The sequence below is a fragment of the Tetrahymena thermophila genome (genome assembly GCF_000189635.1).
Source record: "Tetrahymena thermophila SB210 genomic scaffold scf_8254505, whole genome shotgun sequence".
NCBI lineage: Eukaryota > Ciliophora > Oligohymenophorea > Hymenostomatida > Tetrahymenidae > Tetrahymena > Tetrahymena thermophila.
Genome location: NW_002476280.1, coordinates 70,939 through 96,516, shown reverse-complemented (window position 1 = coordinate 96,516; position 25,578 = coordinate 70,939). Strand labels below are relative to the sequence as shown.

Genomic DNA, 25,578 nt, shown 5'->3' with positions numbered 1-25,578 from the left:
TTTTTTCACCTTTTAGTTCAATTTTAGAACTTCATAAAGGAGAATGACTCAGGGTCGTGGAGAGCTCTTTATAAAATGAATCTGTAAGTAATTAGAGCACGAGTATTTTTTATTTTTCTGGAAGAATAGATATAGGAAACAGCATTCTCTCTAAAGAATTTAAATGATAAGATACGGAAGACACGATTAAAGGCTTATTAAGTCTAATCACCACAGTTTGTAGTCCATAAAGATCTCAAATCCTTAATTGCAGTGAGTTTTTCCTTCTTATCCATCAAGAATTTGTCGAATTCATCATAGCTGTAATCGGGTCCTAATAAACGAGCGCAATCATCAGGATGCTTCTAAATATATCCTATAATAGCTTTAGAGTAGTTTTTAGGAATATTTTTGGTTTCATTAATTTATTTGCGACTCATTTTAGTGGAACTTCCGTTATTTGTTTAGTTTTGTAAGGAAGAAGAGCTGATAGCACTAATTGAAGTGTTTTTATTTCTACGCTAGTTCTTTGAAATTCCCTTTTTTATTTTATTGGATCCATTATTTCCTTTCTTCTTTTATCCACCATATTCTTCATCATCTTCTTCTTCAGCATCATCTCCATCTTAGTTATCTTCATCTACTGATTCATCTCCATTATGATAGCCATTTTCTTCATCTTCATTCTCAATAGATTCTTAAGTCTCTTAGTAATTTTATCCATCTGCTTATTCTTTGCCCTTCATGGCTGCTTGAATTGTCATTTTATTAACATCTTAAGTAGTTTACTTAATATTTAGGGGACAGGGTTGAATTGGAATCAGTTTATTTCCAGGTAACAGTAAATTCGAAAATTAGGATTGCTATTGCTACTAAATATATTAAGGATGATGAGCAAAGTTAGAATATTGTGTCTGATTTTAAATTTACTACTGTTAATGTTATTACTATTCAAGTAATGCTTGTTCAGTGTATTACATTTATTATTGTTACAATTATGCCTTTTCTTGGTGATATCTTTGCATTTATTAGAGTTATTATTGCTTTTAGAGTAAATTTAATCCACTCTTTTAAGATTAAGATTAAGGAATTAAGGACTGTTGTTGTTATGATTATTACTAGTTTTATTATTATTCAATTTAATGGACAGGAGTTGATAAGAAAGGATAAGAGGAACATTCATCTTATTCAGGGAAGATTTGTTGTTATTTAATACTAATATCTGTAGGGAATTACTGATTCTGAATAAACTAAGAAAACCCAGATTGGGCATTTTATTAAGCTATAGGAGGAGTATAAGGCAAGAAGTTAGTACTATAATTACGAGGAGAGTCATAGAAAAAGTTAGCTGGTAAACCGCTCTTCTTAAAACTTGATTAGGCAGTTGAAAATGAGTAGTTTTGTTATGAGCCAGTAACTGCTTGATGGGTTGGAGTTGGCTAGATTTAAGCTGGTGCTTGTTAGTAAGAATAGTTTGGAGAATTAGTGTGTTAATTGTATTAGTAGTTAATACTGTTTTAATTATCCTATTTTTAAGAAAAATAAAAAATTTTAATTATTTGATTGCTGAATAACTTCAAACAAAATAAGAGAACAATTTATTTATTAAAATATTTTAAAATGCTGTTTCTATTAGCAAGAAGTAAGCTCTTAAACAACTCAATTACTTTATTTTTAATCCTCAAAAATCTTGATGTTTCTCTTTTTTTATAAAAAGATTTGCAAGATAAATTTGTATATTGAGGAAATCTAGCAAGAAGCATTATTGGTAATTAGTTATCTTTAAATGAAATAATATTGGAAATAAAATATTTTCTTTTATTTTAATTTTTCAATAGAGAGAAATTTTTATTAAATTTCCATATTTTTATAAATACCAAACCACTCTTTGCATTACTCTTAAAGGTGAGTTAGTGAGTTAAAGAGTATGGGAACTTATATTTAATTAGAATTAAAACAACAGTACATTTATGACTTTTGAAATGCATTCATTGAGTTATTTAAACTGGATAGAAAATTTGGAAAAGATATTGCTTAAAAAGAAGCGCATTTTAAAAAAATTACAAAGAAAACAAATTACATTATTTTGATTAAGGCTCTCATAATATGGAGTTCCTGGATAATTAGAATGAGCTTATAAAAGATTTTCATCAAAAGCTTGATACTAAAATTTAAATGCTTAGTTATTTCCCATAAATTATGCAGAAGCTGCTCCTGCTGTTGCTCCTTATGTCTATACTGCTGCTCCTGCTGATGTCCCCGTGGCTGAACTAGTAGGAATGCTTGGAATCAGAAGTTGGGAGTTTTAGTTTTGTTATGATTGTTGTTGATGTGGTTGATCATTCAAATGCTTCTTGAGAATAAAATTCTGCTGAGCGGAGAAATTCATACTGTTACTGCCATTGATATTGATATTTGTGCTTCCTGTGATGACGTTATTACTATTTATAGCAGAGTTAATATTGTTGTTGGAGCTGTTGTAGTTGGGATAATTTGGAATAGTAGAAGAACTCTGCACATTGTGCTGAGCCTACAGCGCTGCAATATGTTCTTCTTCTGCGCTGTTCTATTCCTCCAAATGATTTTACGTTTCCTCTAAGGAAGTGTGTTCGGAGCGGACTGGCGTATTCTCATTTAACTGATTCTGATGATGGTGAAGACCAAATGTGCTTTGTACTGCATTTCCTGATGTGGATGGTGGAACATTATTCAGCGCATTTAAAGCAACTGCTGCAAATGTGCTTTGTGCATATTATTGGCTTTGAGAAGCGAAATTGCTTCCCAATCCTCCTAAGGGGGAATTTGCATATAAAGCTGCAGAAGGAGAATTGTAAGCGTAATTTGCTCTAAAAGCATCTGAAAACAATAAACTTGTAGGTTCATATTTTTAAAAGATGGACTTGTCCATCGGTGAGAAGTCTTGCTCGTACATTCGATTTGATATTTTTTTCAAAGAATTTAATTATTTTCAATGAGAAGAAATTAATTCAGTGAGGTTTGTAAATCTATAAGTTCGTTCGTTTGATAGTTTAGTTTTTAGTTATCCAGTTTGCTGGTTTTAATGAGTTTTGTTAGTAAAAAGAGCTGATCGCCTTTTCTTTATGTTTTTTTTCACAAAAAATATAGTTTGATTAAGAAGAGTCTTGCTTTCTCTCTCTTTCTTTCTTTTTTAGTTAATAAATTGATTTAATTTAATTTTTTTTCTTTTTTTTATAATCAAAAGTCCTTTCTACAAATTTTCTTTTTATAATATTTCAGCTATCCTTAATACTTTAAAGGCTCAGTTTGATTATTATTTATTTATTTAATAAATTAATTAATTAATTATTTGACTTTGTTATTTCATTCCTTTATTTTTCTTCATTCATTCATACATTCAAAATATTAATCAATCGCTTGCTTCATGCATTCTATCAATCTCTCCTTTCTCTACTCTTTTTGGCAATGAGAAAACAAGCACCTATTATTTACAAGCAAATATATTAACCTTCAATCAATCTTTAACCACTTTAAAGACACTGAGATTTAGATATATAATTAAAAATCAAAAAATTATATAAAAAGATTTGACGAAATAATCCTTTATTTCGCTTCCTTTTTACAATTTGACTTTGGGTATTTCTTAGTGCCTCTCACCGATAGTTATAAATACAAAAAAACTTAATTCTTCATTCATGGAATTGATACTTTGCCATTAAAAACAATTAAGTTTGAATTAAAATTAACTAAGGGTCATAGCTGTTCATAACTCTAAAAAATTAAATTACGTTTATCAAATCTCAACTGTATAAAAAAAGATTATTCTTTATAAATTTAATGAAAAAACTTCTGCTCTAATTTTAGAGAAATTTTTATTTGCATCAACTCTTTTCAACTCCTCACCCATTCCCTTGATAAATTAATTAATTTATTTATTCATTCATTCATTCATTCATTCTATTTTGCTTAATTCTTACTTTGTATCTATCTATCTATATCTTCTATTAATCCCTTCATTTTTAATATTATTTCCCCATAACCTAACAAAAAATAAGGGAATAATTAAAGTAATTATTTCTAAACACTTCATTAATATGAATAAATCACAACACTTATCAACATACAACCATTACTAATGTTATTTCTTTTTAATTTTTTTCTTTTTAGTGCATGAATAAATAGGGTACTTATATTTAGTTTATTCAAAAAAATATCTCCTAATTTTCTAATTTATTTTTAGGCTATAAATATATAAATATTTATTGTTTTTGGAGTTCTTTTTATAATTTTCATATTTATTCAGTCCAGTTTGCTTCCTCAACTATTAAAAAAAAAAATTTGACTGTTTAAAAGCTTAAAATAATCAAAATACTAAATATTTAATATGAGCTGTAATTTAATTTATTTTAGTTTTTATTCGCTTGCCTTAAAAATGCTGTAAATTCAAATCGCTAAAAGAATATTGCCTCGTTTTTTTATATCATTAAAATTTAGTAGATAAATCTACAATAGTATTATTTAAAATAGGGTGAAATAAGAACAAAATAAAATCAACGAAAACGCATAAAATTATTATTGTATGTAAATTTTATATCATCTGAACAATTTAATTTTTGGCTTTTGCGAAATAGACATTAGATAAATATACTGAATAAATCTAACTAAATTTTTAGTTAAAATTAATAGTTTCTCTCATTTAAAAAAATGGTTTAATTCTGAATATCAGCAATACTTACTACTCTTAAAATATGCTTTAACTCTAACTGATCAATGATACCTATCAGCTTAAATTGTTTATCCTTCTTTCAAGAAAAAAAATAAACTCACATAAAATATTATGAATGCAACTCTTATTTTTTAGTATTCATTTTTTACTGTTTAACCTAGTGTGTTTCTATTTAATTACAGTTTTAAATGCTCAAAATATTTGATATATTTTTTTATATATTGTAATCAGTAACCAAAGCAGATATCTGCCATAGAACTCAATATTTTATATATTTATGCAATTTATCATTTCGCTTTATTAAGCTCTAAAATTTACAAAAAATGGTAACACAGTAGTATAAGAGAATGAAGTAGTAATCAAAGAGATGAAATTGTGTTGAATTTTTCTAAAAAAGAATGCTTATTAACTCTACTAACTATTTTAAAAATGTTATCAAATTAATGAATAAGAAATTGCCTGTATTTCTCACAAATAGATGCTCAAATTCAAGCTTGTATATTTTTTATTGGGTCAATTTAGATAATTAAATTTAAGATTATGACTTGAGTTATTTTTTATCATTAGATAAGTAATTTGTTGCTATATTAAAATGAATGTCTCAAATTTAAAATTCATCCTTTATTTTTTAATTAAAAACTAAACAAGGAAATATATATTCTTGAATCAATGAATGATATTCTTTATTTACTTCTATATGCATGAGTGAATGTTAGTATTTATGAATATATGAATATATGCATGTATGAATGAATGAATGTGAGAGAGATGAAGCAGTCATTCAAAAAATCCATCTAAAAGAAAAAAAGCAAAAATTAACAACTAAACCTTATAAATTCAATTTGATGAAAGCAATTACAAATAAAATACTGCTGTTCATAGATTTTGTTTCTTTTCTATCCATAATTTTGATAAAGTCATAATTACTGAGGGAAAAAACAAATAATATAAATAAATTAGGATCAGATAAGCAAGATAATAAACATACAAATATATTAAAAATTAGTAAATAAAGAAGTAGATGAGTAATAAATAATTTGGATGAATTAAATCAAAGAAACAAAAAATAAATATCTAGTCTTGTGTTACTTCGATATTGATAATTTCCCTTTTTAATTGAATTTTTCCTCTCTCTGACCTCTTTACCTTATTTAATTAAAATGACTATGTCCTTTGTTATTTTTTCAATTTTACTTTTTAGACTTTTTTAACGTTAGACGAGCACAATCAGTGCCTTCTGATCATAAATTTTAGTTGTTGTTCTTTTAATTAAAGGTATTGATTAATTTTTACTGGCCCTCCTGATATTCTTTCTTATTTGGATAGAAAACAAATTTATTATTTTTACTGCTTGACTTTTCAAAATTACATATATTATTTAATAATTTATTTCGGCTCCTACTTACAAATAAATTTTCGTCCAGCCTAACAAAATACAAATTATTTTACTTTGTCAATTAAATCTTCATGGAAAAAGTTTCATTTCTTATAAAAATTGATATATATTTCGGAAATATGCTTTTTGTCTAGATTGAACAGCTAGCCTGAGCGCGCAAGAAAAATAGTTTAGTAGTAGATTGTATTTATGATTAATTGGTACTACTTGAATAGTAAAATAGCAACAGAAAAGAAGAATATTTTATTAAGATACATTCGAGCAAAAGCAATATCTTTAACCAAATAAATTAAAAAATCTGACTAATTATTATATCTTAGCTATTTGAAAAATCTTTAAATCAGCTAAATTAATTTAGCATAGTACAATTTAAACTAATTGATTGAAATATTAGTGATTTGTAAGATTAAGTAGCTATCAGATTTCTAAAGAAATAGTTTAAATTATCATTACTGCTTAAATATAATCTATCTTTCTAGATATTTACATGTCTAATTTTTCTTTTTTTTCAAATGTTGTTTAGATCATTTATTATTTATTACCACCAATTAACCAATTAATTAAATAAATTATGACTCATTTATGAATAAATATTATATTTAAGTATTGAAAATTTTACCATTTAACTTACAAATGCTTCTAATTTATAGTTATTTCATCACAAGTGTAAATTAGCTTTTTACCAAATTTAACAAAACACCATCCTGATTAATTTTATTATAGATTAAATGTACTTCAATTTATCTATGTAAGCTTTGACTGAGCAAATAATTTCGTATATATTAAAAACAAAAAGATTACAATTTTAATGGTCGATTTGAGTGGATAAAATCATTGCAAAAGTTAATGGATTTATCTAATTTAATTTCTTAAAAATACAGTCATTAAATTGCAATTTAATATATGCCTTTAATTACATAATTTAATTTAATCTTACTGCTACTTCTATTAGTAATCATAGATAACAACATTTTCCTCATTTTTTCTTTAATTTTAAAATATAATTTAAAAGACACACACTCACACTATTTCATTTTATTTTTAAAAAGATATTTTTGTCTGAATTCAATTCCTCTTTAAAATTATTCAATACACTCTTGTTGATACACCATTTATAATAAAAAAATTAAGTAACTTTCAAACTCTCCAACCACTATTGCTTATTCTGATTAACTGTAATTTGTAATTACTTGAAAAAGAACAATTAAAAAAAAAATATTTGACAATTTAGATAAAAGTAACTTGAATTTCCTTTTTTTAGATCGAAATTTTATCATAAATTAAATTAGCCTTTCGTAGATATCTCAAAGAAAAGAATATTTGTAAGGCTTATATTGTATTTGGGATTTCGATAGAATTAATAATAATTTGTATTTGAGTAATTGCTCCGTTGAATTTTTAACAAGTAATCATAATCTTTTGAAATTGCATTAATGTTTAGTAACCTAAATCTTATAAATTTTGAAGAAATAAATTATATAACTTCTATAAGCCATATTTCTAAAATTATTAGAGAAGCGCATTCCAATTTGAGTAATTTTAACATCAGTAGATTATATGAGTAATAGAATTCATCAATTGTCATGAACATTGCTATTCTGGCTAATTTTTTGCATTTTTAAATAAATATATCATATATTCATAACTTTCTTAACATTCATTTTATAAAGTGTTATGATTAAACTATAAATTTAGAAATATTTTTGCTGTTTTCAAATATCAGTAAGCTAATACCAAATATTTTTACTAATTAAAACTCTTACTATTTACATGTTTATTTACATCAATAAATATTTTTTAAAAATACAAAAAATAAAGCTTCTATATATGTGAACCAACTCATTAAAAATCTTACTTATTATTTTTTAATTTTTTTTACGTTTACCTTAAAATGATTAACGGATTGATTTTCAGTTATTGACAGAAGAAAAAAATTTGAGGTAAATGATGATTGCTCAGTATTATTAACTTATTAAATGAGTGATAATTATAAATGTTAACTTTATTTTGGGATAAAAGATTTAATATTTTTTAAATCATTATTTAATTCATATATTGATAAATTTTTTTCTATTCTTATCTGATATATAAAAATTAAATTTATTAATTGATCAAGACAAATTCAATTTTATTCACTCAAAAAAGGCTCCTACGTTACTGAATCAATTTTTTTTTCCAAAAATATTCAGATTATTTGTAAGCTTTTATTTCAAAGAGCAAAATATTTAAAAAGTAGTTTTAACTTCAAGTATACCTTTCCAAAAATATCAAATCTTATTCAATGCACTAAATATTTTAAGAGGGGTAAAATCCGGATTTAAAAGTTATTAGAGTTTTGAATTAGCCTAACATTTTAGTAGTTTACACCCTGCTTAAAGACGTAATCATGGTTATGATGTCATCTAAGGGAAAAAATCTAAAATTTTAGATTAAGATATAAAAAATTATAAAACAAGTAAAATGTAATAAATTTTGTTTATGTATCACAATACGAATCTCTTGATATTTTAAGTTGATTTTGATAAATATATTTCTGTTTAAATGATAGTTATTCGTATAAAAATAATTCTAATCAGTAGAGGCATTTCGCTATTTAATTTTTAATTTATAGACTCAGTAACTACTCTAAAAAAAATTGATTTGTTCAAACAAATATATTGCAAACTTGCTAGATGATTTTAAGCTTTTAAATATTTTTCAATAATCTTTATTTATGTATTGCGTAAAATAATTAGTTCTATCTATCTTAATAACATATTTCAGTTTACCAGACGTTTATGCTCAATAAATACATTTCTCAATAATCATGATTTGTGAGCCACACAAGTGATTTACATATTTGGTAAGTAATACTTATCAACTATACAATAAAAACATATGAAAATATAATATCAATACAAATATTTCATAATTATCCTTTAATTTTAAGCTTTTAAAAAGTGAAATTTATTTTATGAATTTAATGCCCTTGAAAGAGGTAATTATTAAAAAATAAAAGTATGATTACTCATCTCCTTGAATCGAATAAAAAAATTATAATTAAAAGAGAAAAAAAAATTTCTTTAAAGTCTATTTTATAATTTTTATTTTCATTTAAAATATTGAAAAATCGAAATTTATTATCATTTATAGTTATATTGTTTCAATTTTTAAAAAATAGCATTAGATTGCTTAGTTTTTATTAAAAAAATAAAAATATTTATTTAGTAAAATAATAAAAACGAATTCTGTCAAAGATGATTAATTTTTTTTTTTTAAACTTTTCTTATTTAAAAATACATATTTAAATAAGACTATTAATAGATTTTCTAAAGAAGCAACTCCTGTTTAATCTTCATCCTAACATGAAGGTAGACTTTTAATTAATTTTAAATTTAATAATAGAAACACTTGAATTGCAATAAGAAAGACTATGAAAATATAATACAAAAATTTTCAGTGTCTGTCAATAGCTATAGAAAATTTTTAATAAAAGATTTAAGATGTATAAAAATCAAGAGAATAATTATTTTTTTAATTTTAAATATAAATATTTTTTTATTATCTTTTTATTAAAATATCTTAGTAGAACAAAAGTAGTTCAGCACATTAAAAAAATTTTTCAAATAATTATATTTACTTTATTTATCTTAATGCTTTCTACATAAAAAGATAATTATTTAATTTTATTAAAGTTATACAGTTAAAATATTTTTTATTTTTAGGATAGAAATATTTATTTTTCTATCAATATCTTAAAGAAAGGAATGCAGCCACACCTGCTCTAATCCATATGTCTTCTTTTTCCTTAGTTGGAAGTTCTATAGGCATAACAAAGTTAGTACTATGTCCTGTTGTACTTAAAGTACCTCTTCTTGAAACTACTTTATACATAGGACATTAATATATTATTTTTGATCCTTGCTCTTTCTCTGCAGTAGGTATGATATGCATTAAAGGCAAATCAGAAAACAGTTCTTTTGGTATAGGCTAGTCTATTATATGTTTTTTGTAATTCCAGCTAGCACCTTCCAAAAATATACCATATACATAAACACCATCTTCTGGTTTTTCTGTGATATCTGTGTGAGTTAAAGTATCTAATATTTAATACTCATATTACAATTGATCAATTGCTATAACTTTTTTTCTAGCATAATTTTAAGTCATTCCAGTAATAAAAGCTTAAGGGAAGAAGAATCCTATTTTTAATTTTTTAAATAAATTACATGAAATTTAAAAATATTTAATAGCTATTAATAAATGAATAACGGTAATAATAAATAATTATAAACAATTTAGACATCCTATCTAAATTTTATTTTAATAAATAAACTCAATTTAATTGTTTTTACCTGAAATCCAAAATACTTTTGGAGTACCATTATCTATCCAATTTTACAAGAATGAAATACGATCATTTAAATCTTAAGTCCAAGAAGATAGAGGTTTTAAAGATAAAAACCCTTTATCTGCCCAAAGTTATGGTACCTTTTTGTAAGTTTATTAAAATTTATTATCAAAATTTTGAATTAATTTCATAAAAAATAGTATAAACATTTCAAACACAAATTTTAATCCTTATATTTACTGATGTGTTTTTTTTTTTATAAATATAGTTTATAAATTAAGAATAAAAATTAATATTAAACAATAAATGATATTGTTTAAAAATATAAAGTAAAATTTAATGAATTATTTTTCTAAAAAAAATTCTGTTTTTAATGAACTAATAATTTAAATTTTTTTTATTATAAAATAAAATTTTTGAGGCAAAAAACCTCTTTCTATATTTGAATTTGAATAAATGAAGAATAAAATTTTAATTACTTAATTATCATAGAGAGAGTTAGATAATTTCTCTAATTCTTCTGATAGTACAACCAATCCCTTAAGACCTTTTTTCAAATTTATTAAAGACTCTTTCAAAACTTTAAGTAAACGATTGTATCTGATCAGTTCTTAAACTAAAACTGTATTCATAGATTCTTCGTATAAAGTAGGATATGATCTTTAAATGATTTCAATATCGAATAGCTCAGGAGTTTTTGTTTCTACCATTACTGCTATATCTTCAATTATTTCTTCTCTAGATTTACCATGACCTGTAGAACTTCTTGGTTGACAGGAAAGAATAGTGGCCAATAAATTCATTGTTTCATTCTAAGCATTTGTTATTTCAGCATTATCATGCAATCCGAATGCTTCTGGAGAAGGATTAAGGGGTAATCCCTCTATGTATTTAATATAATCTTCAAGTTTACCTGCAGGGATGGAGTAATAAATACCAGATTCAGAATACTAATATTTATCGCCTAACGACTTCAATAATTCAATTAAAAAAATTTTAAAAATTGCAAGAAACTTTATCTTGAAATGAAAGAATATGTTTCGAAAAAATTTGAATAATTATAAAAAAAATTTAAATCCTTTTAGAAAATAAGTAAGTAATTAAAATTCTATTTACTTCTGCATTAATGTAGAGCTTCAATATACTTTTGATTAATCTAACATCTTTATCATCTGTAACTCTTCCTCCGTAATTGATTTCAGCACCAAGGAAATTAATTACTTTATAAGGAATTTTTTGATACTCATCCAATAGCATTTTTAATTACTTTTTACATACATTCAAATCTTCATTTGTAAATTCATATGGTATATTCCAGCCAATAGCACCAAACTTTCTTCTGTCTTAAATAATAGCATGGAAAAGACAGAAACCAAATAGCAATTTTTTGAATTCCTATGGTTTTTGGCAATCAACTAATTCTTGTTCTGTAAGATTTTTGTAAGTTCTTAATAAATTAGCTCTTAAACCTTAAGGAGGTTCCATAGTTATTTTAATACCATTTTAAAGTACTGATATGGGGAATGAACCACTAGGCATACTTGTTAACCATAGTCTATTAATTTCAAAAATTATATATTATTTTTAATAGATTTTAAATTTATTTTTACCTGAAATCTTGATGCATATTTTCATTCAAGCCTTCACAAATTCTTTCTAGTTCAGGCATCCATGAAATTGCCAAGTGACAATTTTATAAAAGTGCCCAATAACCCCTTTAAGCACATTCTTTTATCAATCTCTCTGCTTTAGGACCTTAGCCTTAACCTAAAGATATTGAGTCATACTTTTTGGTCATTTCCATATCTTCTGCAAACTTTAGGAAATCTGCAATAGGATCTGAACCTTAAGAAAGTACGAAAATTAAAGGACTGACTACATTCGAATCTTTATAGCACTTGCTTAGATCAAATGTAGGAACAATAATAAATTCTCTACCAATTTTTTCTGAAATCCAATTTTAAACACCTTATACAACCTAATAAAAATTTATTAATATTTGATAAAAGCTAATTATATTTTTTTTACTTTGTCTGGACGTATTGATTTAAGAACTATTAGCTTTTAGAAGCTGTTTAAGTTTTCATTCCACTCTTCAGGCAAAGGTTCTTCTTATGCATTTGTAGAATCAAAAATACTTTTCCAGCTATCAGATTTTTGAATAAGGTGATCATTAATGCCTCTAAAACTGCTTAATTGGTTCATTCCATAGAATTATCTGTAGATATCTGGCCAAGAATTTTCAGAAATCCAAGTAGTTGGATTTTAAGGTATATGCACTTCACCTGAGGGACCTGCTAAGAAATAACGCCATTCTACTTCATCCATCTCATTACGGCCTTGAAGAATTTTGACAGCAAGCATGAAAGAGAAAATTAATTTATGCTTTTCAAAAAGCGACCTACAAACATTTTCATATAAGGAATAAGTAAAGTAGTTATTTAAATTTTCTAAGCGCTATTCTAATTCATTTGACTCTGGAGCTTTTTCTACACCCATTATGAATAAATTAGTAAACCATTACAATGAATACTGATACCTACAAAAGTAAATAATTATTAAATTTATTTTAGGAATATAAAATGAAAATACATAGGATCAATTGATGCTAAATCGACTATGCAGAAGAAGAGTATAGAAGCTCTGAAAGCAACTGCTCTATAGCTTTCTCTTGCCTCATCTATTTGTGCTTCTGTTATTTTTGAGTCTTTTACTCTCTAATTGATTTCAGCAGCGAATTTTTTAGAAGTTTAGAGTTGATTTATCAATGTTTCATCCATTAATATTTCTGAAATTTCTCCAGTACCTGATAAGCTTTCAAGGATAGAGTCTTCTATTTTTATTAAAGCCCTCTAATCTTCAGCATTCTTTTTGACTATTTCAGTTTTCTTTTACTGGAGAGTAGGATTTTCTAATGCAACTATCTGAGCTAACATTTATTCTTCCAAACCACTTGGTGTAATTGCAAAGTTAATTATACTAACTTTTACAAATGTTTCAGGTGGATAATGAGGATTAGGCATAGTAGTAGTGAGGAAAAGTTTAAATTGATCAGAATAGTTTAATGGTTTATCACCAATAACTATGACATAGCCACTTCCTTGCTTAACAACCTACTATTGCAAAATAGGCTCAAGAGAAGGATCAAGATCAGTGCCTACATTCTCAATAAGCACCCATCTTCCAAATTGTACAGATAATTCCATAGTCTTCATAATTGTTGCTTCATTGGCTTTGACAATTTCGATACCTTTATTTTAATTAAAAATATATTTGATCTATAAAAAATAAAATAAAAATGTCTTTTTACCTTCTAAATGGTCTTTACCCATATTTTTGATATACTTATTTGCCTATGTTTAAGGATCAATCATAAGAGGCCATCTTCTACCCTATTCAATAATAATACCATTTTCGATTGAAGTATCATCCTTGGGTAGACCACTAATGTTCCATTATTAGATCTTAACTGGCTCACCCAAGAAAGATCTCATTGTGATTTTAGTGTCGTGCTCTAGTTCAAGCTATGCAAGATTTAACACCCAATCTTATTCAAGATCTTACCTAAAGTTAGATGTGAATGGGCCACTATATGCTATCATACCGGCAGCTATAATTGAATGAGCTGGCACTAAATTTGCTTTATTATTTAACGCTTAAATATCCTAGGCCCATCTAACTGATTCTTCTGACAAACCATCAGTTAATTTTTTAGCTCTTTCTAATTTAATTTCGCACTCCTCTATTTTGCGAGTAAGCTCTTCCTTTTATTTCATTTTTTATGAGAACATTTCTTCCAAGTGCTATATCTTAGCATTGATCTTTGCAAGTTCTTCTTTCTTTATTCTCAATTATCCCATTTTTTCATCGACAATTCTCCTCATTTCAATCAATTTTTCTCTTAATGGCTTAGTTTCAGTATACACTTTATAATAATCAACCATTGCCTTTACCCACATATACAAGAATTTAGTGGCAAAAGAGCATCTTTCGACAGCATTAAAAGTAAATTCAGGCTGATTTAATATTTTTTCCTCTAATTTCTTAATTGTAGCACCAGTGATTGCATCCTTATCATAAGTCATCAAAAGATCTAACAACTATTTAGTATCACTAAGTAAATATCTTTTAGCTGTTTCAAAATAGTTTTCTTCCTTCTTACCTCCTACCTAACCTTCAACATTACTCATAATAATTTGACCACCATTTTATTTAATAGCTTCCTAATTTAATATCACAACACCACCTAATGTGACTTTGACTGCAGTAGGTGGAGAACCAAGGGATTTAATTTCAACTAAGTGCTCCTTTTTAAGTTTTTGTACTTCAGCTAATGTCTCTGCTAATTATCTATTAGCATCAGCAACAGCTGCTTCTGCTTCTTCTGCAAGTTTTGTAGCTTCTGCAGCCTAATAGTTTATTAAAATAAATCAAAATATTTGTAAGGAAATTAATTAATCTTTTACTTATTAAGTAGCTTATGCTTCTTCTACAGCAACAACTTTTTAGGTAGCATCAGCATCTGCTTTATCTACTGATAGCTTTTCCATCATTTTCTCTGTCTCAGCAGAAGCTTTCTCAAGTTAAGGTTGCATATCTTTAAGTACTATTCTCATTTCTTCAACTGATTTGTTAGCTTCCTCCAGCTTATCAAGACCAGACTTGAGTCTCTAAATACTCTTTTGAACCTCTTTCTTTTTGAAAGAAAGGACGTTTCTAAAAGTTGAAAGTAACTCTAAATAACTAGTAGGAGTAACATAATTGTATCTACGTAATTATTCATAAAATTTATTTGAAGCCTTTTCAACAGATTTGTGAATGATTTTAAACATTTCCTGATTTATTTATTTTAAAAAAGTATTTTAAACATATTCTCTGTATTTCTATTGAAATAAATTATATTTACCACAACTGTACCAAGATTTTAACCTAATTGGAGGTCTTCTTCATAATCTTATAATTAGCCTTTGCCAACATTAATTAAAGCTTCCTAAATTTAGATTATTAAAACGTTTAGATCTTTAAATGTTAAAATTTATTAAAATTACTTCTGGCCACTCTGTGAACCAATCAATTGTACAACAATTAACCAAAGAAGGGAACATACGAAGTCTTGTTGTAAAAGCACTTCCGAGAGGTGACATAGCAATAATTAAATGAATATTCTTTCTTACTCTACTCAAATAAATAGTAAAAATGTTCATTTTAGTTGGAGGCAATTGCTTCTTCAAACAATCAGCCTTGCATGCTGCCATAATTTCTTCTTAATCCTAATTAAACATAATATTATATAACGTGTGAAAATTTTAATTTTCTTAATTACTTTGTCTTGGTAGATTCCTGTTACATCACCAGAGTTAAGGATATTATTTATATCCTCCATCATTTATTCTTTAATAATCTAAGTATCACAAAACAAGAAAGAAATAGGCTTGTTTTCTATACCTGCATAGAGAAGAACTTTTTTGACATCATCTCTCCAGCTTCTCATATTGTAATTTTTGATAACTTCTATTTAGAAAATCTTATAGTTAGTAATGAAAGTTGCCATTCTGCTTAATGATTATCTTCCTGAACCACCAACACCCAAAATGAGAGCATTACCATTTGGCTATCTTATAATACGTGCTATCCTTGCAATATGTTCACAAGCATCTAAGAACATAACTAATTTCATAGGCTTTTTCTAGCCTCCAAAAACGAATGAGCTATCATTATTGTATTCTTCTTGGAAATTGTCCATTTTATCCAATAAAGAATTCAAATCAGTAACTTGCTAATAATTTCTTATATCTACTTCTCTTCCAGACAAAAAGTCACCATAAATAATACGTTCATTGTCTATTACCTGTTATTAAATATCATAATTAAATACTTTATTTTCTAAAACTTTAATATATTACATCTTCTTCTTTTATGTGGTAACCTTGGAATTATTAAACTAAAAGCTTATGCAAATATTTTCTATCTGAGTCTGTTGTTAATCTATCATGGAATACTCTCATATTTTCATGATAGAATAATCTTAGTAATGACTTTAAATCTGTGCAGAACTTAGGTGTAATCGAGCAAACTCCCTAAAATACTTTCCAAATATCACGTAGATTGAATGTATAATGTGACTTAGAAGGAGTAGGAAGAAGATCTATTTTAACTTAATTATATACGTCCAAGGCAGTTTTAACAACATTGCTAATATTCTATTTGATATCTTCAGAAAATCTTTTTAAGAAGAATGAAACTAAATTCTTGAATATTTCTTAGATGGTGTTCTAATCAAGTTCGGTATATCCTAAAATGTTAAAATGACGGACTACCCTGTTAGTAATAAAAGTTCTACCACCACCAGGAGGTCCCATAGCAGCTAAAATAATCACATCTTCCATTTTCATAAATTGCAAGTCCCTTCTATTGTACCAACCTATAAATTTTCATTTAAATAAATCTTAAATTAAAAATTCATATGATAAAGATAAAAATTAAGCATTTTTATCATATTTTGTTTTTTTACAACTTTTTTGAAGATAATTTAGAAAGTTTTTTTTAACTAAAAAAAATAGAATTAAAGTTTTAAATATATCAATTATTATTTTAAATACCTTTATGATCAAGATACTACCTAATAAGTTCGATAGGAGGTTGTGCTCCATACTCTTCTTTCTTAGGCATATTGAGATCGTCAACGAATATAATGAACTTTTTACCAATAGGAGGACCAAAAACACCTTTTCTTCTTTTATCCATTTTACCATCTATTGTATCCTAAGTCTAATTAGCACTTGTTTATGCTGAAAAAGTAATTGATATAGATTAGAAGCTCTCACTTAATCCAGATGTTAATAAATTAGATATGTTCAAAGACTTACCAGTACCTTTTATTCAATTTTTTTATTTTTTAAAAATTAGCAAAATCTCAAAATTTAATAGAAAATAATCAAGTGTTTACCTGTAGGACCAGGAGTTAAAATGTGATAAGAATTTTAGAGGAGGAGTTTAATTATGAAGGAATTTCTAGTAGAATCTTAGGTAGGAATCATAATTTCATGATATTGAGCTTTTTAGTCAATCTAAAATTCTTTATTCCTCTCACTCCAGCGTGTAAACTATTTCATAGATAAATCAAATTCATATTCATATACTGTTCCTTCTTCTGGTAAAATAACATTTGGACTTATTTATTAAACTTTTTCTCTTAAAAAATGATCAAATTTAATTCTCCCCTCATATTCACCAGTACACCCAAGTGACCAGATCATACAAAATATAAATAAAGATTCTAAAGACCTTTCAACTCCTTATAATTCTTCTTCTTATATTTTTTTAACTTCTGTTTCTTCATAATTTCTGAAAAAGCACATCAATAAACGGCATAATGACTACAAAAGATTATTATTCATAGTAGTTACTGGTTCTACAATGTTACGACGTAAGAACCATAAAGCATCTTCAATGTAAGCATCGAATAGGTTCTTTAGTTTTTCTGCAATTTTACCAAATTTATAAAGGTTTTAAGGTATTGTATTAAGCCATGATTCAATTAGTGGTTTCACTCCTAAAGAATCAGGTTCCATATATATCATACCACATCTACTAACAGTAGCGGGACTGGCAACAGTTAAATCCTCAACCTATTAATTATATTCATATTTTTAATATATTTTTATTATTTAACCATAATTTAAATTACCTCAAACATCATAGTCATTTAAGGAGTAAGAGTTAAAATTTAACCTGAATTGAGGCATAGTTTTTTATTATCATCCAAAACAGTATTCATAGATTCAATCCAAATAGCATCAACAGGACCATCAAACATAACCCAGTGTTTATCTACTGATTGATCTCTACAGCACTCTCTAACTCTGTAAGCGAGAATACCTTTTATTTAAATTTTTTGTAAAATATTGATTAAAAAAAGTAAAGAGAATACCATCAGTCCATTCATGAGTTTGTTCATTAAATTAACCATATAATTATCCCATAGTTATACTCTTTGGATTAAGAATATGCACATTAACTTTAGCAAAGCCTTAATCATGTAGATGGCTCATAGCAGCTTGCAATACCTTATAATTACTAGTTTTACCACCACCAGTAGGACCTACTATCATAAGACCATGACGGACTTAGATAGTATCGTAAAGTTATATGATCTTAGCAATGAATGGGGGAACAGGTTATAATCCTTGTTCAATACACTTTTGATCAATCGAATTAAGTAACTTTCCATAATTTACCTAAGGTTTTTCGACACCAGGGAAAAGATCAGACATAATATTTTCAAACAAAGGAAGATCATCTTTTAAAAACTTAGGAACATTTACATCTCTTAGTGCACGAAGTAAAAGCTAACCTTCATCCATATCTGGATTAGCTGCCTTCAAAAGACCTGCTGCGTTAATAACACTTCTAACTGCTCTCATACCATAATCATAATGATCCTATGAAGATAATTATTCTGATGAAAGTTTAAATGTGGCAACCATTTTCTTTGCTAATTTTCTACCTAAAATTAATATAAATTTTTTATGATAAATTCATTTAAAATTTTTATAAATTTATTAAAAATTTGACTATAATGTTTTGTAAATTATACTAAAATTATATTTTATTGAAATGAATATTTTTATAGATGTTAATATAATTTAAATTATTTTAATTGTAATTGTTACCTTCTGTAAAACCAAAACTGTAAAGCATAATTTCTCCAATCATAGCATAATCTGGAACCATCATCGCTACGGCACGGAAAAGAGCCTTTAAATTATCTGGAAGTTCTGTACGACCTGCATAACCAGGATTCATAGTAATAAAGACACAAAAAGTAGGTTTAAGTTTGATAACTGAACCTTCAAATTCAACAGCTGGAGTACCTTTTGCTTTTTCACCAAATAGGATAAGTAGTTGTTAAGCGATAACAGAGAGTACTTCAATATTAATTCTATTAAACTCATCAAAACAACACCAAGCACCTGCACTAGCAAGACCTTTAAAGAATTTGCCAACCATAATGTAGTCCATACTATCAGAACAATTAAAAACAACACATTACTTTGCTAAGGCTTTAGCAAGATCTTTTACTGATTCAGTTTTACCTGTTCCTGCTGGTCCAGCAGGAGCACCACCTAAATTTAGTTTTAAAGCACCCATTAATGTCATATAACACTTATCAGTAAGAGGAGTTATAACTAATCTAAGTGTATTTCCTAAGTATTCATAACCATAAGGGAATGAAGTTTAAATGCATTTAACAAAGCAATCATCATTCTCCCAATAATATCTCAGTTGAGAAATCCATTCAAAAGCTGCAATATCATTAACATTAGTTCTCCATAAATTTTCGACAACATCCTTAGCATGGACATCAAGCACAATCAGTGCATTTATGGTTACCATCTATTATTTTGTTAATTTTTATCTGACTAACTCTACTAAATCTTTTAAGTAGATATCTAGCTTGTCCCAATATAATTTGACTCCTTTTACGCCATCTTTGTATGCAACCTCAACCGAATTTGTCCAAACCAATTAAGAGCCATTAAGAACACATTAACCTAAATATCATTAAAAATATTAAGTCAATAAAGGCATAAATTTTAAATATAAATTTTTAATTTAGCATAAACAATTATTTACCTGGATGACTAATTACCCATTCAGTTCTTTTCTTTGTAGGATAGTCTAAAACTGAATTATTAAGTGCTGCTCTAACAGACTTGCACATCATGTTTTCTAGCTCATTCATCCAATTCTCAACATTTTTATTTTTTGGATCAACTAATTCAATGAAATCTACTTTTTCTTTTTCTGCAGACATCATAGCTTTAATTCTTTTGTTTTCATCAAATTCTATCTCATTGATATTTTCGAATACTTTTTTTAAATGAGGTTAGACAGCTGTTGGTTCTTTTGTTTGAGAAAGAATTTCAAGCAAATCATCATTCGACAAGAAGTAGAAACGTGCAAATATTTCTCTTTTTTTCTCCAAATAATTATTTAATTCTTTTTAAATGATTTCAAGATTTTTATTTGCTTCTTACAGTCTTTCTAATAGACCTTCACCTATACATACTCTTCTTACATTTACTATCATCTTAGCTTGGTTCATAGTGTGTTTCCAAGTGCTATCAACAGTTTTGAATTTTTTGGTTTCTGCTGGCAATTGCTTTGCAATATCAGGAGAATCAAAAATAGGCTAAAGATACCTTATTTAATTGTTTATATAATAAATAAAAATTTTTATATGAAAACTTTGATTACATCCATTATCCTTAACACTTTGCCCATTCTTCAAGAACATCAGACATAATCTTAAGCTACTCATTCCACTCAATGATCTCTTGTTCAAATGGTTTCTTGAAAGGTGAAAATTGTAAATTTTATGAATTGACAATATGATCATCTAATATGATTTGAATTTCGTCATAGCCTTTGACAATATAACTCTATTTATATTCTTTGAATTAGAAGTTAACATTTTCCCATATATTCTTCATGTCAAAAAGCATATTTTCTATTTAGAATTCCTTTAGTTAGTTAAAACAATTAAAATTATATCTCAAAATAAATAGTTTTAAAAATAAATTACTTTTGCTGCTCTTTCTCCTACATCAACACAATGATCAACTATTTTCATTAAACCTAAGTCAAGAGCTTTTGTAAATGTAAAATCTGGTGTAGGTTTTACTTCGAAACCAATTTTAGCTGATATATCTTGCCAATGTCTTTCTTTCATACCTTTTTAGCGTAGTCCTACCATAAGAGGAACTTTGGGCTTGAACTCTTCTATTTCAGCCTATTTAAATTCGTATTAGATATTTTAAATTAAAAGATATTTATTACTTTGATTTTTTATGCAATTGAACAAATATTATCTATTTTTCTATCTTTAAAACTACGGATAGCTTTATTAAGAAGCTAGATGCTTTCATCAACAAATTTTTCAGCTTGTATTGCATCCAAAGTATCCCATTCACCATGTAACCATTGAACCTGGTTTTTATACCACTAATTGCCTGTTATCCACATATTTTGATATGGCAAGAATTCCTTTTCCATATTTTAAATTTGTTCATAATTTGTAGACTCCATTTCAAACAAGCCTTCTCTGCTATTAAACTTTCTGGAGTCTTCTTGGAATTCCTTTATCTACTTTATAATGTTCAAAGCAGTTTGTGCAACTTCTTCATGCTAATTTATATCGCTATACTAATTGAAATTCAAGATAGTTCTTTCTAAGTTATCTACTTGGTCTTTAAAATCATTCTATTGCAGCTTCATCTCATCTAAGAATTTAACCTTATCTTTTTCCAAATCTTTAGTCCTTTTTTATTAATATAATAATGAAAAATTAAAAATAGCTTAATATTTCATTTTATTTACTTTTTTGTAATAAGTTCTAAGGTGTCTTTAGGAGATCCAAAAATAGTCCACTTTTGATCTAAATCAAGTTTAGAAAACCTGTATCCAAAGCCATCTAAGGTGCTGTAAATTTCAAAACACTTGTTCATTTCAACTTTTACCTTTTCTAACTCCATAGGTACATTTAACATATATTCTTTCAGCTCAGTCAACTCTTCTATATTCTATGGGATTTCTTTGATACGTTTTTAAATTTGTATAAAAGTATTAGTGATTGCTTGAGTTTACATTCTAGCTTTCTTTGCAATCATTTCAATAAAATTCTTTTACAATTAATAATATTTCTCACACAAATAACCTAAAATTTCATTAGTTTATATTTAAAAGAAAGAAACATGCATTTCTAAAGGAATTTTGCTTCTTAAATCCTCTTCTTTTTTCTTGATATTTGAAATTTCTTCAACTATCTTATCAACATCATAAGCGTTATTTTCATCAGCTTCAATCGCTCTAATTACTTCATCAGGATCCATTCTTAGAACATCCTTAAATTAGTTAAAAGATTCAAGATATTCATCTAATGGCTTAATACCTTCAATTAGCTATAATTTGAGATTTTCAAGTAAATCCCAAATCCATTTGTTTTCATCTGGGAACTTACGTGGTCTAGCTGACATATCCGGAGTAATAGGTCTTTCTCTAGGCTTCATAGGGGTTCTTATGTAAGTCTCTGCTTTCATAGATTTGTGTAACTCTTATACAATTTTTGGTTCTAAATCAGGAATTTTAGATATTTCTTCCAACCCTTTCTCAAAAGTTTGGATGATCATGTTGATGAAGTTCATTGGATTAGTAGAGTATACAAATTCTTAATCATTCTGAGTTTTAACTAAATCGATTAAAAAGAGTGCATTCATAGGATCTTCTCTTCCCCCATTTTACTATGTCTGATTTTTCAGCTCATCAGATTCTCTGTAAACATTTTTTACTTTATTTGGATTTTCTATTTAAACTTCAAGAGGGACAAAGGCGAGCAAATAATCATATAAGCCAATATAACATCTCTTAACTAATGTTAGAATTGTGTCTTACATTTGCAAACGAACTACAGTTAAGAATCTTTTAAGCTTACCAAAATCATAAGTGATCTTGTTTGTTTCTTTCATGTTAAACCATCCTTTTCCTACACCTTAGAAGTTATTTTTAATGATCTTAGTGAGTTCAGAAATCCAAGATCCTTTTAAGTGATAGAGAATTTAGCTTGTTGCAGATTCTTAGATATGCTTGAACTCTTCTAAAACCATACAAGAGTTTAAATCAGTATTAAATATTTCCATTTCTAAAACTTTATTGCATTCTACTCTGATTTCCTATAAGGCTTAGATAACCTAAATATTTTTAAATTTTGTTAAAATTGAATCTAATAATATTTGCAAAAATAAAAGTAAGTACTTCTTCTTTTATAAATAATGAAGCAAAGCAGAAATCTTTGAAAATCTCTGTAAAATCTTTAGGATCTTCATAGTTTATTTCACCAAAGTTATTAATATACATAGTTTTGGCACCAAAATGTCTCTCTAAAGGAACCATACCATAATATGAAACCTCCTTTTCCTCAACTTCAGGAGGTAATTGTAAATTATTAGGAAAAAGAGGAACCTCTTACTATTAATCTTTATTTTCATCCATAAATTTATCAAAAATAATCTTATTCATAGTTCTCGCATAGTCGTTATTGACTTCTATTATTAACGCTGTAGTTTCAAGGTTTTCTAATTATTTTGTTTTAGCTAAAGCTTCCAATCTCTTTTTTTATTCAGTGTCTAACTCACTCAAATCTTGTAGTGGCATATTATCAATAATAAAATTGTATCTATTTTTTTAGTTACATAAAAATTGTTATGATTATTAAATTTTTTGAATAAAATCATCTCATTTTTATTTTCTAAAACAAAAATATATTATTTTCAAAATTAAATTTAAGATTTTAATATTTAAAATAATTCTTTTAAGACTTCTTGAATCTTTTTTTAGCAAATATCAAAAAATTTTTTCATTTGCTTAAGCTGAATAACTTTTGCTTTGCTCAATAATAATCCGCTATTTAAGTACTGATAAAAGCTAAATATATATTTTCTATATAATTTACCTTATAATTGAATCTGCATAAATCCTTTGCTTAAATGCATGAGCTACTCTTTTTGCGTATTTACGAGGATCTTCTGCATCTAAGCAAAAGTAAATTCTATGAAGAGATACTTATTCATTGTTTTCTCTCCAAAATCCTTAAAATTTTTAACTTGCTTGGTCATACGACTCTATTTGTATAGGAAGCCATAAAAACTTTTGTTATTCTGAGTCATATTTAAGACCTTTACCAATCATGATTCTATTATTTCCATCTTCATCTTGCAACCTTTCAACCCATTCTTTTCCTTGGTAATCGTCAAAAGTATTATCATCAAATAAATCTAATGGAAGCCATTCTGCTTAATCTCCTTGCTTGTTGAAATCTATACCCTTTAAATAAATAAATATAAATATTTGTCTTAATTTTGACACATTAGATTTAAAAAAATAGTTATGCTAGAAAAAACGTTATATAAATATATAGATAGAATAATTGATTTATTTGCGTAAGAAAGTATTGCTTATTTATAAATAATTAAGATCTATCTATCTAAAAGTCCTGTTTTTTTAAATAAATAAGAAATCTACTTCAATTTAAAGAAGCTATTCTATGTCAAAGGAAGCATATTCCTTTTTCTTTCTGTCTATCGCTACTTTTCTGGGTACTCTTCCTGGAATAGGATCAAAAGGCTCCATAACCTTTGGGTCAATTGTCTTATCATCTTCAATTTTTTTCTTATCAAATATATTCATAGCTTACATACTCTTTGTCACAATACTTTAGTTCAAGCGTTATCTTCTAAGTATGTTGGTTGTAGAGAGATTTCCTGCAGTAAAATCAGCTCCCTGCAAAATACTTTATTACTGTTATTGTAACTGGGCATTTAAACTAAATTAAGTTTGGCTTTTAGTGGTATGAGGCATTAATTTAAAACCCTTTTCAGATAAATTATTTTTTCTTGAGAGTGTAAAGGCTTTAGGGAGCCTTTACTTTTAAGTTAGCATAATTGACATACTCTAATCAGGTCCATTTTGAGAATTGGGCTTTTTTTTATTTTAATTTTTAAAAAATATAGCTTTAGAGTTCTCTTATTATCAATAATATTAATTGGATTTTCCTTCTTTAAAAGGATCATAAACATTATTTACTGGATATTATTTTAAAAAAGAGATAATACAATCAAATTTATGGAAGTAGGAGGCAAATAATTTATGAGATAATCCTTTAAAAAAAGCATATGTGATAAAGAATAAATATTACCCCAAAAAATATAGAGTTATCTGGATTAATGACCTCTGAGTAAACACCTCTTTGCTTAGGCACTGTAGAAATGATGCTATTATTTTGCATCTAAAATCAAAACTTTTTAATTTGATTAATCTGTTTGTAAAATGGCTTGTCTATCTAAACTAAAATATTTATAGCGAAATAGAAACAATAAATTGAAGACCTTTTCCTAACTAAATAAGTTACTTTATTCTAAAATTCAGAGGAATTTTCCAACTTTGAATTTGCTAGGTTTTAACTATTTAAATAGGACTATATAATAAATAAATTTTTATAGATTTAATTATTTGTTGCAAATATAATTGATATTAATTAATTAATGCTATTCTTCTCCTTTTCGTTTTTTTTTATTTAATTGCACTCTTTGATAAACTATAAAATACAACTAA

The 25,578-nt window shown here is 26.5% G+C and overlaps 2 protein-coding genes across 2 annotated transcripts; both read right to left on the bottom strand. All coding sequences in view use genetic code 6, as the record gives it.

Annotated features, from left to right (window-relative positions):
- Nucleotides 1–17: 17 nt before the first annotated feature.
- On the bottom strand, nucleotides 18–2,911 carry TTHERM_01027680 (hypothetical protein; the record flags this gene model as incomplete). The annotated part of the gene is made up of 2 exons (XM_001030705.2): nucleotides 18–1,505; nucleotides 2,060–2,911. 2 exons carry the CDS (start codon nucleotides 2,909–2,911, stop codon nucleotides 18–20), a joined length of 2,340 nt encoding a protein of 779 aa, XP_001030705.2.
- Nucleotides 2,912–9,806: 6,895 nt separating this feature from the next.
- TTHERM_01027670 (dynein heavy chain 1, axonemal protein) lies at nucleotides 9,807–25,252 on the bottom strand (the record flags this gene model as incomplete). Its single annotated transcript, XM_001030704.3, has 27 exons — nucleotides 9,807–10,261; nucleotides 10,415–10,550; nucleotides 10,890–11,381; nucleotides 11,527–11,965; nucleotides 12,021–12,388; nucleotides 12,439–12,949; nucleotides 13,003–13,660; nucleotides 13,721–14,819; nucleotides 14,877–15,245; nucleotides 15,317–15,400; nucleotides 15,459–15,680; nucleotides 15,734–16,258; nucleotides 16,314–16,831; nucleotides 17,010–17,282; nucleotides 17,357–18,038; nucleotides 18,098–18,288; nucleotides 18,341–18,916; nucleotides 19,083–19,964; nucleotides 20,047–20,615; nucleotides 20,671–20,936; nucleotides 20,999–21,205; nucleotides 21,253–21,733; nucleotides 21,793–23,159; nucleotides 23,224–23,644; nucleotides 23,921–24,291; nucleotides 24,490–24,945; nucleotides 25,163–25,252. 27 exons carry the CDS (start codon nucleotides 25,250–25,252, stop codon nucleotides 9,807–9,809), a joined length of 12,708 nt encoding a protein of 4,235 aa, XP_001030704.2.
- Nucleotides 25,253–25,578: the final 326 nt, after the last annotated feature.